Source organism: Tachyglossus aculeatus, chromosome X5 (assembly GCF_015852505.1).
Source record: "Tachyglossus aculeatus isolate mTacAcu1 chromosome X5, mTacAcu1.pri, whole genome shotgun sequence".
Taxonomy (NCBI): Eukaryota; Metazoa; Chordata; class Mammalia; order Monotremata; family Tachyglossidae; genus Tachyglossus; species Tachyglossus aculeatus.
Window position 1 is genome coordinate 7,959,308 of NC_052097.1, and position 18,240 is coordinate 7,977,547.

Sequence of the window (18,240 nt, forward strand, 5' to 3'; positions counted from 1 at the left end):
TGAGGAAGAGAGACTGTAGGAATCCTGAGGAATATCTTGGCTAATGAGGGTGGCATAGACCGTAGTGGCAATCCCGAGAACCACCAGGTAGGTCATGGTCCTATGGCAGAGCACTGGCTCTGTGCTGTTGTCACTTTGCCTGAAAATGGGTCCCGCATGTAGACAAAAAAAAATTTGCGTGCATTTTGTCTGCCACTTGGCTTGTTGCACTCCGTCCCAGCAGAACCATGACTGGCAGGGAGCGAGTGCGAGTAGCACTGCACAAATTACTATCACCATAATCAATTCCTCCATTCAGCACCTTGGTCCTAAGGTTTCAGGATTCATCCGTCATTCTCGACTGGAGACCCCATCATCATCATCATCACTACGATAGATACCTGGACTAATACACAGATACGTGACATGGTATTACACTGCCCTGTTCTTACTATCTGACTTAGGTTAAAATCCACTGCACATCACTGCCATAGAGTCCTCAGTAAGACAAGATATAGTGTGTACCAGGGAGAGTCAAACTGTGGCTCATGGGCCACATGTGGCTTGTCTCTACTTGTTGTGCACACATGTTTTATTACCAGGAAAGCAGCATGGTCTATTGGAAAGAGCCCAGGCCTAGGAGTCAGAGGACCTAGTTTCTAATCCTCACCTCCTCCAGGAGGCCTTCCCAGACTGAGCCCCTTCCTTCCTCTCCCCCTCGTCCCCCTCTCCATCCCCCCATCTTATCTCCCTCCCTTCCCCACAGCACCTGTATATATGTATATATGTTTGTACATATTTTTTACTCTATTTATTTATTTATTTGTACATATCTATTCTATTTATTTTATTTTGTTAGTATGTTTGGTTTTGTTCTCTGTCTCCCCCTTTCAGACTGTGAGCCCACTGTTGGGTAGGGACTGTCTCTATATGTTGCCAATTTGTACTTCCCAAGCGCTTAGTACAGTGCTCTGCACATAGTAAGCGCTCAATAAATACAATTGATGATGATGATGATGATAATCCCACCTCTACCATTTGTCTGGTCTGTGACCTTGGGCAACTCACTTAACTTCTCTGTGTCTCAGTTTCCTTATCTGAAAATGGGGGTTAAGTACCTGTCATCTCTCCTACTTAGACTGTGAGCCCCATGTGGGACTGGGACTGTGTTCAACCTAATTATCTTGCATCTACCCCAGAACCTAGTTGAGTGCTTGACACGTAGTGGTGCTTAAGAAATACCATCATTGGTATCATTTAGTTGCAGTCGCAGGCTGCAGTATGCCACTGCTCCAGTCCTGGCAGCGGTGATGCCTCCATCCACCTGGGCACCAGGAAAGGGAAGGTGTGGCACTATCCTGGAAATCTCTTGGTGTCCATCATTGTCACCCCCTGAGAGGCCTGCTCATCGTTCCGATTCAAGCACCTTTATTTGCTCTGTGCTCTCGGCCCTGTTAAGTTTTTTGGTTTGTGGCTCTTCACTTCTTGAGGCCTGACCACTTCTGGCTTATCCATTACTTTATAACACGCTTTCTACAACACTGGGGGATACGCTGTCCCCCCCAGGTACTCTCATGCAACCCTTGTCGAAGTTGTTCACAAATAACCGAGAGTCAATTTGGTCCCAAGTGTTTATCTCTTACCTTCAGATGTTTTCCCTCCTCCCTTTTCTGCCTTGGCTGCATTAGAGTTCCCTTTTAACTTTACAATCAGCCTTAAGTAAATAAACGTATCCACTGGGAAAATCATGCTCTTTCACCAGCTGCAAATTTCACTACATTGGTAAATTTATGTTTATTCTGTAATAAAACAACAGTACATGGCCGGCCTGGATTCCTGGCTAAAATTTAATCTGTTTAATTGGGAGAGTTCAGTTTGAGGTCCTTCTATCTTTCATAAAACTCTGCTCTTACAGTTTACGACAGTAACAAACCTCTAAGAGTGAGTTATGGTCTGGTGTTCAAACTGGAACTATCCACAGTACTATTCAGAAAGTAATATCCCAATTGGGTGCACTTTATCTCTTTACGATGGGATATTTAATTTTACTGTGCCTAGGAATATTTGGCAAGGGGACAAGAGAGCATTTTTGGACAAAGATTTTTGGTTTCTTTTTCCTCCAGTTTCCAAGTACTGAATTCCATTGAAATCCATTCAGTTTTTTGATCTGAAGGGCTGTAGTGCCAGATTACCTTGAATTCTTTCCATCGAATGGCAGGGCAGATCACGAACAATGGGGTTCTGGAATGAGATCAATGGAAAAGGTGTGTGAAGCTAATGGATGGCAGCACCACAATCAATCAATCAATCAATCAATCGTATTTATTGAGCACTTACTGTGTGCAGAGCACTGTACTAAGCGCTTGGGAAGTACAAGTTGGCAACATATAGAGACAGTCTCTACCCAACAGTGGGCTCACAGTCTAAAAGACACCCAATCAGCTGCAACGTGATGAGAAGCAGCGTGGCCTAATTGAAAGAACACAGACCTGGGAGTAAGAGAACCCGAGTTCTAATCCTGCCACTGTCACGTGTCTGCTGTGTGACCTTGGGCAAGTCACTTAACTTCTATGTGCCTCCATCTGTAAAATGGGGATTAAGACTGTGAATCTCATGGGGACCAACTTGATTAGCTTGTATTTAACCTGGCACTTACTACAGTGCCAGACACATAGTAAGTACTTAACAAAGTCCATTAAAAAAAAGGAGCAGAATCATAAATGAAGAGGGCAGAAGTAACTGTTTCAATCCACCAAAGAATATCGAAACAGAGCAGTGGATTTGGGGAAAAATGAAGCTCCATAAAGATCACTATGTCATGGAGCAATCAAGAATGTAGAGGCTTTGGGAAAAACTTAATTCCAAAAGGCATGCAAACAGCACTAGAGGCTTTGGAGGGGAAATGCAATAGTGCAGATAAGAAAGATCTTTGTATGCACACTAGGTGAAATGAATGCTGTCTTATGTTGGTCTCCGCTGGACACATGGTTAACATCTTATGGTTAAGATGTTTTATTTTGTTGTCTGTCTCCCCCTTCTAGACTGTGAGCCCGTTGTTGGGTAGGGACCGTCTCTATATGTTGCTGACTTGTACTTCCCAAGAGCTTAGTACAGTGCTTTGTACACAGTAAGCGCTCAATACCATTGAATGAATGAATCTCACCATCAGCACAGTGCTCTGCACACAGTAAGCGCTCAATAAATATGACTGAATGAATGAATCAGTACAGCCATCTTTGAAATTAAAGAACAAACATGCACAAGAAACCCATACAGACACACACATCTTCTGAGATCAAATGTATAGGCGGATTTGTGAACCAGGCCTGAACTAGTGTCTTGATTATTTTTCCCCCTAGGGGAAATAACATTCTGACAGGCTGGGGGATTAAGTTGTTAAGAAAGCAGTCTGTTGAAAATCACAAAACATAAAAAGTAAGCAGTAGTCTGCTCCAGAACCTCAATCCTGAAATGAAGAAAGAGCCTATATTGGATGTTTATCCTGATTTCTAAAACTGCTTGAAACTAAAATGCTTTGATGATGATGGCAATGAACTTTGAATGTGGCTCTGGGGTACATGTAAATTTCATACCAATCTCATCCAAGATTTATAGCTCTTAAACCAACATAGGTACTTTCTCGGGGAAAAAGGTAGCTTGTTCGCTGTGGTCGACTTAAACTGTGAAGATTATCTGTATAATTCTTGACTCCTAAAATACATTTTTGTTGGAATTATCCAGCGATTTTGAGTGGGTGTTTTGGAAGGGAGGGTCTGAAATACCTGGAAAATTCAGGCCAAGGAGTGCCCCTGGGATTATTTGGGTAGTTTTCTTATTCCCTCCCTGGAATTAAATCAGATATCATTTTGGGTTGAAATTTAAAATTTTAAGGTTTGGCTAGTTTCAATAATCTGTTTCATGTCTGGACCTCCAGAACTAAGCATCCCAATCAGGAATTGATGCCCAGAGTGGTCGACCAAATGCTTTTCCCATTAAACATATGGTGTCAGAATCACAGTTCACTTAAATATAGAAGACCTGAACTTCAAGAGAATCTTCAGAGAAGATTGCTGATATGATTTTTTAGGGAAGATTGTTTTTAAGAAAATTTTGAAAACTGTTTGTGTTCTTTAGCACATGTATTTTTCCTCTAGATTACTGTTTAAAAACTCTTGAATTCTGTAAACAATTCATAAGGTGAGTGAAATTTCTTATTGAATCTTGTTATATTGTGGCTCTTGGAAAAGTCTTTCATTTGAAAAGTCTATGCCTGCAATATAAGTGTGAAAAAATATTTTAGCTACTCTACAATTATTTTGAACTTCTTAAGCCAAATTCTACCTTCAGATGTAAATCCACTGTAAAAATCCCATTGAAGTTAATGGAAAACCAGCAGGAGTATCTGAGGAAGAATTTGGAATTATAGTTGCAAAGATATTGACTTTTCTTGATTTACATTTTATGGGTAAAAAGGACATTTTAACTGGCTGGGATTAACTGTAATAAAGTATTTGAACTTGATGTCTCCTAGAAAAGTAGGAGAGGAAGAAAAATAATGTTTTACTACAGGCTGCTACCATTTATATTTTGGCTTTTCATTTCCTCTGAAAAAATACCTTCACATTTTTTCATACTGAGCCTTAAAGTTAAAAACATTGCAGTTGCATGAATAAAAATATTTTTTATAACATATAATAACACTGGAGCTCCAGGATATTGGCAGGATGAGGGGAAAGGAATAGAGAAGAATTTGAGGAACAGAAGTGTTTATAGAGTAATACTGAACCTAAGAGCCCCAAATCAACTAGTTGTAAAACCAACTGTTATTTCAACTGCAGACGTTGTTTTTGTAGAAAATCCTAATTATTGTATTTTATACTTTCATTTTACATCAAATTCAGTGTTAATCAGTGCTATAATTCTTTAAGTGTGATGTACATTCATTTATGTTTTGTATTTAAGATCTGATTGAGACAAATAATTGATGATATGGAGTAACTTTTTAATGAAAATGTGCCTTTCATCTGTTGATTTTCATTTTTTTTTTTGCCGCACTTGTGAAGTATTTACTTTGTGCCAACCACTGTATTAAAGCGCTGCGGTAGATACAAGATAATCATGATAGACACAATCTCTGTCCCATATGGGGGTCACAGTCTAAGTAGGAGGAAGTAGGATTTAATACTCATTTTACAGATGAGGAAACAAACACAAAAAAGTTAAGTGACTTGCCCAAGGTCATACAGCAGCCAAGTGGTGGAGCCGGGATAAGAACCCAGGTTCTCTGACTCTCAGGCCTGTGCTCTTTCCACTACTAGGCCATGCTGCTTTCCTAAATAAATAAGGATTGAAAACCGACAAATTGTGCTAAATTCAAAATAAGAATAAACAAGTTCATTTTCCTCCCGATATACAGATTCTGCTTCTTCCCTACATACCTAACAAGGAGACTTGGAAAGAAGAGAAAGGAATTGCGGTTATGAAAGATGATCAAAATAATACCAAAATGACGATTCTGAGATCCTATCAAAATGGATCTTACTTTTCAATTTAGACTGCAAATAATCCTCTTAGTAATTTCTTCAAGAAACATGAGATGTTCTTCAGAACCTGTCAGGCAGAAAAATACATTGCACCCCTTTGAGATAAGCATCTAGTCTAATATAGATGGGAAAAATGGGGCACTAAATCTTACAGGATTAAAGCCCTTCTTAAAGCTAGGTAGTATTAGACACTGATTTGTTGTAACAAATATCTCACTATTTCAGTTTTTTTTGGACTGTAACCTGAAATACCATGGCTGTCTAATCATTTTTGGCCCCAGGCGCATTAAACATGGGCGGACTAATTTCCCAAACAGGTAAATTTAGAAGTCAGTGTGATATCTGTTTGCCTTTAGTCAGACTCTGAAGTCATTTCTAAAACATACTAAACCAGTATCAGTGTCACTGCTTGGACAGAACTGACCATGATAAATCTTGAATTCACCAGACAGGCCAAGTCTGCGGAACTTTATCCTTTCGTTACATAGAGATAACTTAATACAGTGTTCAGGTTACAACATGAAACACGCAAGAGACAGGAAATACTAAAATGAATGTTTTTCTAGCAGTGTCAATTCCCACCAACTTTAGAAGCTAAAATAATGACGAGATGTTGTGCCCAAGAGAATCTGCCAAACATTTGAAGCCAAAAGAAGAGACCTAGAGGAAAACATCCCTGCGAAGGGGAACAACATCAGAGATATGGTAGGTAACATCTTTCTGTTGGGGTCAGTAATGCCCAGTAGCTCTCAAGAATGGCTGTTTCTGGCCTAAGTTACAAAAGCACAACTACAGTCCGCCTGATTTTTTGCATTAGCTGTTCAAAGCAGGATAGCGCTTTGCACTTTCATGTAAAGATCTCCGAGCAATGAGAAGCAGCGTGGCATAGTGGTTAGAGCATGAGCCTGGGGGTCAGAAGGTCAGGGGTTCTAATTCTGACTCCGCCACTTGTCGGCTGTATGACTGTGAGCAGGTCACTTCACTTGCCTGGGCCTCAGTTTCCTCCTCTGTAAAATGAGGATTGAGGCTGTGAGCCCCACATGGAACAGGGACTGTGTCCAACATAATTTGCTCCAGTGCTTAGATCAGTGCCTGGCACATAGTAAGTGCCTAACAAATGCCATAATTATTAACTCAGAAATGGTCTGTGGAAAGAGCACGGGCTTTGGAGTCAGAGGTCATGGGTTCAACAGACACATTCCCTGCCCACAGCGAGCTCACAGTCTAGAGACAGGCTTACAGGATAGAGTACTGTACTGTAATAAGTGCTTGGGAGAGTATCATACAACAGATAGTAGACATGTTCCCTGTCCACAATGAGTTTACAGTCTAGAGGACATAGGATAAAATAAATCTATGGTAAATCCTTTTAGGGATGCTTCCCCAGGGGAAAAAACTATGTCTTCTTTCTATACCCTGAACATGAATAATGTTTTGAGAGCTGCTTTGAGAGCTAATGGATTGGGTGAGAAGGCAGGCTGCCTAATGCAGGTGGAAATGTTCTTCTGGAAGCATGGTTGATTGTGAAAATCAGAGAGGAGAATTGGAGGGTGTGTAGTCTCCCAGTCTGTGGCTTTTTGGGCTGGGCTGCTGGCCCACCAGGAACTGAGCGCTGGAGAATGAGGATTGTTATTTGTCAAGACTGTAAGCCCGCTGTGGGCAGGGATTGTCTCTATTGCTGTATGGTACTCTCCTAGCACTTAATACAGTGCTCTGCACACAGGAAGTGCTCAATAAGTATGAATGAATGAATCCCTATTTGAACAGTTGAGCTAGGCTAGGATAGGGAAAATGGGGGCCTAAGCATCTCTTTTCCACTCTTAAGGTCATCTAGGAATTGTAGCAAAGCAGGGAAGCACGGTGGCCTAGTAGAAAGAGAACATGTCTGGGATTCAGAGAACCTGGGTTCCAGTTACAGCTCCATCAGTTACTTGCAGTGTGATCTTGGGCAAGTGACTTAACTTCTCTATGCCTCAGTGCCCTCCTCTACAAAATGAGGATTCAATACCCGTGCTCTTTCCTACTTAGAATGTGAGCCCCATGTGGGACCAGATTGTGTGGCTCAGTGGAAAGAGCCCGGGCTTTGGAGTCAGAGGTCGTGGGTTCAAATTCCGGCTCCGCCAATTAATAATAATAATGATAGCATTTATTAAGCGCTTACTATGTGCAAAGCACTGTTCTAAGCGCTGGGAAGATTACAAGGTGATCAGGTTGTCCCACGGGGGGCTCACAGTCTTAATCCCCATTTTACAGATGAGGTAACTGAGGCCCAGAGAAGTGAAGTGACTTGCCCAAAGTCACACAGCTGACAATTGGTGGAGCCGGGATTTGAACCCATGGCCTCTGACTCCAAAGTCTGTGCTTTTTCCACTGGGCCATGCTGCTTCTCTGTCAGCTTTGTGGGACCCCTGATCACCTTGCAACCTTCCCAGCATTTAGAACATTGCTTTGCACATAGTAAGTGCTTAATAAATGCCATTATTATTATTATTATTATCTTGTATCTAGCCCAGTGTTAGTGCAGTGCTTGGCACATAGTAAGTGCTTAACAAATAACACTATCATTATTATTATTAGCACTGCCATTGTAGACTGCCTATCCTAGAATGCTTTGGCTCAGTGCCTGGGACTGTAAATCTGGCACTTCTGAGATTTCAAAATAAAATAGAAGAAATTAAACCAAAACAACAGGTCTGTGGTTTCACACACAGTCAGCACTCTCAGGAAACAGGAGTCAAAGAAACTTCAGTGGTTTTTCAGTTATACCTTATTTCAGCATAACTGTTGGAAACACAAAAAGTAATAATCCAAAGAAAATCAAAAGAATAGAGTAACATTAAGTGTTAAAATAATGAATACAGAATTAGCTTTCAAAATTGCCTTCTGTTGAAAGAGATGGGGCCCGTGCCAGCTTCTGCTCCAGCTCAATAGATATTATATAATGGAGTACTAGATTTAAAAAACTTTAAGGGTTTGCCTTCGGCATACCGAAAGCATAAAACTCCAAACTCCCCCCAAAACAAATTCAAAATGCAGGACAAACCTGTTTTTTGAACAGTCTCCTGTATGGCAAGGTATTGCAGTCTTTTGTGGCAACAACAGAGCAGGTGAAGGGCAGATTTTTAATGTGAGTTTGGGTTTCTGTGTTTTTATAAGCCTGAATCAAAACTCTTGATCCAAAGGAAACTTTTAACTTCCCACTATCTAAGAATCGTATTAAAAGAGACTGTCAAGTTTTTAAAGTTCTTTTGAAATCGTTCTCTGAGTACTACTCAGAAAATCGGAAATCAAAATTTCGCATCAGCATTGGGCATTGTAGCAAAATAGATTGTTGGCAGGGATTGTCACTGTTTATTATTGTATTGAGAAGCAGCGTGGCTCAATGGAAAGAGCACGGGCTTTGGAGTCAGAGGTCATGGGTTCAAATCCCAGCTCCACCACTTGTCAGCTGTGTGACTTGGGGCAAGTCACTTCACTTCTCTGGGCCTCAGTTCCCTCATCTGTAAAATGGGGATTAAGACTGTAAGCCCCCCGTGGGACAACCTCACTACCCTGTAACCTCCCCAGCGCTTAGATCAGTGCTTTGCGCTTAATAAATGCTATATCATTATTATTATTATTGTACTTTCTCCACACAGTAAGTGCTCAATAAATACGATTGAATGACTGTATGAATGAATTCCATCCTGTGTTGGTCTTTAGGAGACAGGAAGACCAGATCAGCATCCTGTTGCTGCAGGAACCTTTATAGGGGCATTTCCCTTCAGTTATACCACACTTTTTCACAGTAAAAGGGAGAAGAGAGACATGTACATACAACCCACATCCTAGAAAGATACTGAAAACAAATTATTTCTTATAAGTATATCTATATCTACTTATAGGTATAGATGCATAGATCTAGATAGTTTATCACCTTCTGCCCTTTGCACTTGAAGGAGAAGCAGCATGGCATCGTAGTTAGAGCATGGATTTGGGAGTCAGAAGGTCGTGGGCTCTAATCCTGGCCCTGCCACTTGTCCGCTGTGGGACTTTGGGTAAGTCACTTCACTTCTCTGGGCCTCAGCGACCTTGGCGGGAAAATGGGGATCGAAACTGGGAGCCCCATGTGGACGGGAACTATGTACAACTCTATTTGCGGGTATCCACCCCAGCGCTTAGTACAGTGCCTGGCACATACTAAGCGCTTAACAAATGCCGTCATGATGACGACGATGACGTCGCTGATGTCAAAGGCAATATTTTCCCGCACAAGACAAAAGAACACCCTTTTACTTCCTTGGCCCAGTCATTTCTAATAGGTTAGTCTGCATATCGAGGATGCTACCCCAAACCAAAACCCAAGCGCTCAGTACAGTGCCTTCCCAGACTGAGCCCCTTCCTTCGTCTCCCCCTCATCATCCACCCATCTTACCTCCTTCCCTTCCCCACAGCACCTGTATATATGTATATATGTTTGTACATATTTATTACTCTATTTATTTATTTATTTATTTTACTTGTACATATCTATTCTATTTATTTTATTTTGTTAGTATGCTTGGTTTTGTTCTCTGTCTCCCCCTTCTAGACTGTGAGCCCACTGTTGGGTAGGGACTGTCTCTATATGTTGCCAACTTGTACTTCCCAAGCACTTAGTACAGTGGTCTGCCCACAGTAAGTGCTCAATAAATACGATTGATTGATTGATTACATATTTATTACTCTATTTTACTTGTACATGTCTATTCTATTTATTTTATTTTGTTAGTATGTTTGGTTTTGTTTTCTGTCTCCCCCTTTTAGACTGTGAGCCCACTGTTGGGTAGGGACTGTCTCTATATGTTGCCAACTTGTACTTCCCAAGCGCTTAGTACAGTGCTCTGCACACAGTAAGCGCTCAATAAATACGATTGATGATGATGATGATGTTGGGTAGGGACTGTCTTTAAATGTTGCCAACTTGTCTTTCCCAAGCGCTTAGTACAGTGCTCTGCACACAGTAAGCGCTCAATAAATACGATTGATGATGATGATGATGTTGGGTAGGGACTGTCTTTAAATGTTGCCAACTTGTCTTTCCCAAGCGCTTAGTACAGTGCTCTGCACACAGTAAGCACTCAATAAATACGATTGATGATGATGATGATGTTGGGTAGGGAGTGTATATGTTGCCAACTTGTACTTCTCAAGCGCTTAGTACAGTGCTCTGCACACAGTAAGTGCTCAATAAATACGATTGATGATGATGATGATGATGTTGGGTAGAGACTGTCTCTATATGTTGCCAACCTGTACTTCCCAAGCACTTAGTACAGTTGCTCTGCACACAGTAAGCGCTCAATAAATACGATTGATTGATTGATTGATTGATTTTAGACTGTGAGCCCACTGTTGGGTAGGGACTGTCTCTATATGTTGCCAACTTGTCCTTCCCAAGCGCTTAGTCCAGTGCTCTGCACACAGTAAGCGCTCAATAAATACGATTGATTGATTGATTGATTGATTTTAGACTGTGAGCCCACTGTTGGGTAGGGACTGTCTCTAGATGTTGCCAACTTGTCCTTCCCAAGCGCTTAGTCCAGTGCTCTGCACACAGTAAGCGCTCAATAAATACGATTGATTGATTGATTGATTTTAGACTGTGAACCCACTGTTGGGTAGGGACTGTCTCTAGACGTTGCCAACTTGTCCTTCCCAAGCGCTTAGTCCAGTGCTCTGCACACAGTAAGCGCTCAATAAATACGATTGATTGATTACATATTTATTACTCTATTTATTTATTTTACTTGTACATATCTATTCTATTTATTTTATTTTGTTAGTATGTTTGGTTTTGTTCTCTGTCTCCCCCTTCTAGACTGGGAGCCCACTGTTGGGTAGGGACTGTCTCTATATGTTGCCAACTTGTACTTCCCAAGTGCTTAGTACAGTGCTCTGAACAAAGTAAGCGTTCAATAAATACGATTGATGATGATGATGTTATTGGGTAGGGACCGTCTCTATACGTTGCAAACTTGTACTTCCCAAGCGCTTAGTACAGTGCTCTGCACACAGTAAGCGCTCAATAAATACGATTGATTGATTGATTGATTTTAGACTGTGAGCCCACTGTTGGGTAGGGACTGTCTCTATACGTTGCCAACTTGTCCTTCCCAAGCGCTTAGTCCAGTGCTCTGCACACAGTAAGCACTCAATAAATACGATTGATTGATTGATTGATTTTAGACTGTGAACCCCCTGTTGGGTAGGGACTGTCTCTAGATGTTGCCAACTTGTCCTTCCCAAGCGCTTAGTCCAGTGCTCTGCACACAGTAAGTGCTCAATAAATACGATTGATTGATTGATTGATTTTAGACTGTGAGCCCACTGTTGGGTAGGGACTGTCTCTAGATGTTGCCAACTTGTCCTTCCCAAGCGCTTAGTCCAGTGCTCTGCACACAGTAAGCGCTCAATAAATACGATTGATTGATTACATATTTATTACTCTATTTATTTATTTTACTTGTACATATCTATTCTATTTATTTTATTTTGTTAGTATGTTTGGTTTTGTTCTCTGTCTCCCCCTTCTAGACTGGGAGCCCACTGTTGGGTAGGGACTGTCTCTATATGTTGCCAACTTGTACTTCCCAAGTGCTTAGTACAGTGCTCTGAACAAAGTAAGCGTTCAATAAATACGATTGATGATGATGATGTTATTGGGTAGGGACCGTCTCTATACGTTGCAAACTTGTACTTCCCAAGCGCTTAGTACAGTGCTCTGCACACAGTAAGCGCTCAATAAATACGATTGATAGATTGATTGATTTTAGACTGTGAACCCACTGTTGGGTAGGGACTGTCTCTAGATGTTGCCAACTTGTCCTTCCCAAGCGCTTAGTCCAGTGCTCTGCACACAGTAAGCGCTCAATAAATACGATTGATAGATTGATTGATTTTAGACTGTGAACCCACTGTTGGGTAGGGACTGTCTCTAGATGTTGCCAACTTGTCCTTCCCAAGCGCTTAGTCCAGTGCTCTGCACACAGTAAGCGCTCAATAAATACGATTGATTGATTGATCGCTCTGCACATAGTAAACGGTCAGTGCATGCGTGGGAGTGTGGGAGGCCTTTAAAGAAAAGGAGGCTAAAGGTGGGTAACGTTCAGTACTTGCACGAGCAGAGTCGGATAAATCCACGTGGCTCAGGTGGGGGGGCCGGCGAGGGCGGCCGCGCGCCCCCCCCCCCCGCCCCTCAAAAGGGAGGAAGCACGAGCGCCAAACTTTCGGCCAATCAGCGCGCAGCGTCCGTCCCGATCCCCCGCCCCCCCCCGGGAGGGGGCACGAGCCCCACAGTTGCGGCCAATCAGCGCGCGGCGTGCGTCCCGCCCGCCCCGCCCCTCAGCGGGGAGGGAGCACGAGGCCCAAAGCTTCAGCCAATCAGCGCGCAGCGCCCCGTCCCCTTCCCGCATCCCTAGCCGGGAGGGAGCGCGGGTTGCTAAGCGTCGGCCAATCAGCGCGCAGCGTCCGTCCCCGTTTCCCCGCCCCTCCGCTGGGGGGGAGCGCGGGTTGCAAACTTTCGGCCAATCAGAGCGCAGGATGCGTTCCGGTTTCTCTCCCCCAACCCCCGCGGGCCGCTGCAGCTCCGCCCCCCGCCGGGCCCGGGACCCCCGGGAGGCTCGGGGACCGTCCCGGCCCCTCGTTGAGCGCGGTCCGGGGGGCGAGGGGGGGAAGATGCTGGGCATGTACGTGCCGGACAGGTTCAGCCTCAAGTCCTCCACGGTGCAGGACGGGATGGGGCTCTATACCGCCCGCAGAGTCACCAAGGTGGGTCCCACCCCGGGCCGGACCGGGGGTGGGGGGAGCCTGGGCCGGGATGGGCGGGACGAGGACCCTGCCACGTTGGTGTCTGCAGCCTCCCGCTTCCTCCCCCCGCAGGAGCCCGGGGGGCGAGGCCCTGCTTCCTCCTCCCCCCTTGCAGAACTTTATCCCTTTGCCACTTTTTGAGAAGCAGCATGGCCTCCGGGCCTGGGAGACGGAGGACGTGGGTTCTAATCCCGACCTCCCCCTCTCCACCCCCCTCACCTTACCTCCTTCCCTTCCCCACAGCACCTGTATATATGTATATATGTTTGTACAGATTTATTACTCTGTTTACTTATTTATTTTACTTGTACATATCTATTCTATTTCTTTTATTTTGTTAGTATGTTTGGTTTTGTTCTCTGCGCTTAGTACAGTGCTCTGCACATAGTAAGCGCTCAATAAATACGATTGATTGATTGATTGATTCTCTGTCTCCCCCTTTTAGACTGTGAGCCCACTGTTGGGTAGGGACTGTCTCTAGATGTTGCCAACTTGGACTTCCCAAGCGCTTAGTACAGTGCTCTGCACACAGTAAGCGCTCAATAAATACGATTGATTGATTGATTACTCTATTTATTTTACTTGGGCATCTCTATTCCATTTATTTTGTTAGTATGCTTGGTTTGGTTCTCTGTCTCCCCCTTTTAGACTGTGAGCCCACTGTTGGGTAGGGACTGTCTCTAGATGTTGCCAACTTGGACTTCCCAAGCGCTTAGTACAGTGCTGTGCACACAGTAAGTGCTCAATAAATACGATTGATTGATTACTCTATTTTACTTGGACATCTCTATTCCATTTATTTTGTTAGTATGTTTGGTTTTGTTCTCTGTCTCCCCCTTTTAGACTGTGAGCCCACTGTTGGGTAGGGACTGTCTCTAGATGTTGCCAACTTGGACTTCCCAAGCGCTTAGTACAGTGCTGTGCACACAGTAAGCGCTCAATAAATACGATTGATTGATTACTCTGTTTATTTTACTTGGACATATCTATTCCATTTATTTTGCTAGTATGTTTGGTTTTGTTCTCTGTCTCCCCTTTTTAGACTGTGAGCCCACTGTTGGATAGGGACTGTCTCTATATGTTGCCAACTTGTACTTCCCAAGCGCTTAGTACAGTGCTGTGCACACAGTAAGCGCTCAATACATACGATTGATTGACTGATTGATTACTCTATTTTACTTGTACATATCCTATTTAGTTTATTTTATTAGTATGTTTGGTTTTGTTCTCTGTCTCCCCCTCTTAGACTGTGAGCCACTGTTGGGTAGGGACTGGCTCTATATGTTGCCAACTTGTACTTCCCAAGCGCTTAATACAGTGCTCTGCACACAGTAAGCGCTCAATAAATACGATTGATTGATTGACCCTCTCACGTGTCTGCCGTGTGACCTTGGGCAAGTCGTTTCACTTCCTCAGGGCCTCGGTTCCCTCATCTGGAAAATGGGGAGTGTGAGGCCCACGTGGGAGAGCCTGATGACCTTGGCGCCACCCCAGCCCTTAGAACAGCGTTTGGCACCTAGTAAGTGCTTAACAAATACCAGAATTGTCATTATTATTGTCCCACTAGAGAAGACTCCCACGAAGCAGGAGGAGGGCCTAGAAGATCCTGAAGGTGGCTTAAGAGCAGAAGTCGCACCCAGGCCCCAGCCTGCCTCCGTAGAGTGGAGCAGATGGTTCAGCAGGTCCACAACCACTTCTCCATGGGTGCCAGGTGGGGAAATGGTCCTCCAGTCAGCCCTGCCCCCATCGAATCCATGCCCCCGTGGCATCGCCATCATTCCTTAGAGGAGGAGCAATTGCAGTGACTCCAAGCCATTAGTTTTCCCTGGAGAGAATGGACCACAAAGCCACTCAAAAATGGATGAACAGTCAATCAGGTTTATTGAGCGCTTACTGTGTGCACTCACTGTACTAAGCACTTGAGAGAGTACAGTATCCCAATATAGGAGTTGGCCACAACCCTTCGGATAGAAGCAGTTTGGCTTAGCAGAAAGAACATGGGCTTGGGAGTTAGGATGTGGGTTCTAATCCCGACTCCGCCACTTGCCTGCTGTGTGACCTTGGGCAAATTGCTTCACTTCTCTGTGTCTCAGTTCCCTTGTTGGTAAAATGGGGATTAAGACTGTGAGGCCCACGTGGGGCAACCTGATTACTGTAGATGCACTCCAGCATTTAGAACAGCGCTTAGTACATAGTAAGTGGGTAACAAATGCCATAATTATTATTATTGACTTCCTCTGTCTGAAACCTTCAGCTGTCTCACATCCTCCCACTTGGATTAGGTCTTCTGGAAAGGAACAAACTGGACTGACTTGGGACCTTTCTTCCCTGCTCTTGGTTGGTGGCTGTGGGGAGGAGGGGGTCTCCAGTGTTAGGGAAGGAGATGATGTCCTTCAGGAAAAGGCCAAGAATCTGGGCAGGGCCCGGTGAAGGCTTTGAGAAACAAAGGGCGTGTAAAATGGGTGGCCGCTTGTAGGGAGTGAAGGGAACAGAAAGATCAATCAATCAATGGCCTTTATTGAGCACTACTGTTTGGAGAGCACTGTAGTAAGTGCTTGGGAGAGTACAACCTAAGTGGTAGACACCCCACCCGTCAGCAGCATGGCTCAGTGGAAAAGAGCCCGGGCTTTGGAGTCACAGGTCATGGGTTCAAATCCCGGCTCCGCCAATTGTCAGCTGTGTGACTTTGGGCAAGTCACTTCACTTCTCTGGGCCTCAGTTCCCTCATCTGTAATATGGAGATTAAGACTGTGAGCCCCCCGTGGGACAACCTGATCACCTTGTAACCTCCCCAGCGCTTAGAACAGTGCTTTGCACATAGTAAGTGCTTAATAAATGTCATTAAAAAAAAAGCTCACAGTCTAGATGGGAAGAGAGAGACATTAAAATAAGTGATGCATATGGAAGTGTGGTGGGGCTGGGGGTGGGCTTGGGAGAGTACAATACAATAGGAGTTGGTGGACACATCACCTCCCCACAAGGAGCTTACAGTTTAGCGGGGGAGCCAGGCAATTAAATTAAGGTTATGTTTGTAAGTGAGCTGTGGCCTGATCCCTCTAGACTGTAAGCTCGTAATGGGCAGGGAGTGTGTCTAACAACTGTTATATTGTATTCTCCCAAGTGCTTAGTACAGTGCTCCACACATAGTAAGTACCCAGTAAATACCATTTATTGATTGTAGTATGGTGGGGCTGAGGGTAGAGTGAATATCAGGAGATTAAAGGGTACAGATCTGCAGAAATGGAGGTGGAGTAGCTAGAAAAGGAATAAGAAGGGGAAAGAATTTTTTTCTTTTTAAAATGGCATTTGTTTAGCAGTTACTATGTGCCAGGCACTTTACTAAGCCCTGGGGTAGATAGAAACTAACCAGGTTGAGCGGAGTCCATGTCCCACACGGGGCTCATAGTCTTAATCCCCATTCTACAGATGAGGTAGCTGAGGCACAGAGAAGCTAAGCGATCTGCCCAAGATCACACAGCAGGCAAGTGGTGGAGTGGGGATTAGAACCCAGGTCCTTCCGACTCCCAGGCCTGTGCTCTAGCCATTAGGCCATGCTGCTTTTTGCCCTCTGCCGTGCCACCTCTGCTGCCAGTCACAGGGCTCAGGTATTGGTGGGTGAGGCAGCAACCTTGGGATGAGGCGAATGGCTCCATAGAGTTCGTGGGCTTACTGCAGATGCTCTGAAGCAGAAGGGATGTCCGGGTCAGCGTGGAGCGAACTGACCCATCATCTTGCCACCCTGGGCTCCAGGGGGTGAGAGATATATGTCTGTACATATTTATTACTCTATTTATTTATTTATTTATTTATTTATTTATTTATTTTGCTTGTACATATCTATTCTATTTTATTTTGTTAGTATGTTTGGTTTTGTTCTCTGTCTCCCCCTTTTTAGACTGTGAGCCCACTGTTGGGTAGGGACTGTCTCTGTATGTTGCCATCTTGTACTTCCCAAGCGCTTAGTACAGTGCTGTGCACACAGTAAGCGCTCAATAAATATGATTGATTGATTGAGCTCGGGCCCAGGCCTAGAGCCCAGTGCCGATTAGAAGCCCGCTGGAGAGTCTCATCATCATCAATCGTATTTATTGAGCGCTTACTGTGTGCAGAGCACTGTACTAAGCGCTTGGGAAGTACAAATTGGCAACATACAGAGACAGTCCCTACCCAACAGTGGGCTCGCAGTCTAAAAGGGGGAGACAGAGAACAAAACCAAACATACTAACAAAATAAAATAAATAGAATAGCTATGTACAAGTAAAATAAATAAATAAATAGAGTAATAATAAAAAATAAATAAATAGAGTAATAATAAAAAAATAAATAGAGTAATAATAAAAAATAGAGTAATAATAAAAAATAAATAAATAGAGTAATAGAGTCTCAGCCTGTAGGCAGGTGGCAGAAAGTGGAGGGGACAACTTGGTTCCATTTTAGGCCCCCTCTGGCCCTGTGATGTGGGGTAGGGGAGCTATGGCTGCCAACCCAGTCCAAAATTATGTTTATCCTCACCTCCAAGGAGCTGTTATCTCTGTCTGAGAAGGAGGAAGGGGGCTCTCATGGCCAGGGGTCCAGAGAGCGTGCTCCCTAATCCATCACATTTTTTGAGGGTTTACCGTGTGCAGAGCACTGTATTAAGCCCTTGGGAGAGTATAGCGCTTTGCACATAGTAAGCGCTTAAAAAATACCAACATTATTATTATTATTACAGTGGAACAATGTAACAGAGTTGGTAGGCACGTTCACTGCTCACAATGGATTTATAACCTAAAGGGAAGACTTAGTGTTTTGGCCCCCTGAGCCTCATTCCTACACCTTTAATCCGGCCCTGGCTGTGGGTGGAGGAAGAGACTCCCTTGGGATTGGACACAAATTGACTTTATCTCTGCTG

The 18,240-nt window shown here is 43.9% G+C and overlaps 1 protein-coding gene and 1 long non-coding RNA gene across 5 annotated transcripts in view; one reads left to right on the forward strand and one right to left on the reverse strand.

The window, feature by feature from the left end:
* Nucleotides 1-12,733, reverse strand: part of LOC119947651 — a 42,572-nt gene extending 29,839 nt beyond the window's left edge. Inside the window, exons 1-2 of one of the 2 annotated variants that reach the window (XR_005456512.1) lie at nt 12,656-12,733; nt 2,172-2,220 (exon numbers count right to left, since the gene is read on the reverse strand). This is a non-coding gene — a long non-coding RNA (uncharacterized LOC119947651). Of the gene's footprint in view, nt 1-2,171; nt 2,221-5,521; nt 5,588-12,655 lie in introns of those variants that run through there. The other variant, XR_005456511.1, reaches the window with a different exon arrangement.
* Nucleotides 12,734-13,207: 474 nt separating this feature from the next.
* The window catches only part of PRDM5 (PR/SET domain 5), a 144,582-nt gene continuing 139,549 nt past the window's right edge, over nt 13,208-18,240 (forward strand). For all 3 annotated transcript variants that reach the window (XR_005456519.1, XM_038769297.1, XM_038769298.1), the window contains exon 1: nt 13,208-13,310. Coding sequence is in view for 2 of the 3 variants with exons in the window: in XM_038769297.1 (XP_038625225.1) it covers nt 13,218-13,310 (93 nt within the window). In the remaining variant the exon portion in view is untranslated. The remainder of the gene's footprint in view (nt 13,311-18,240) is intronic.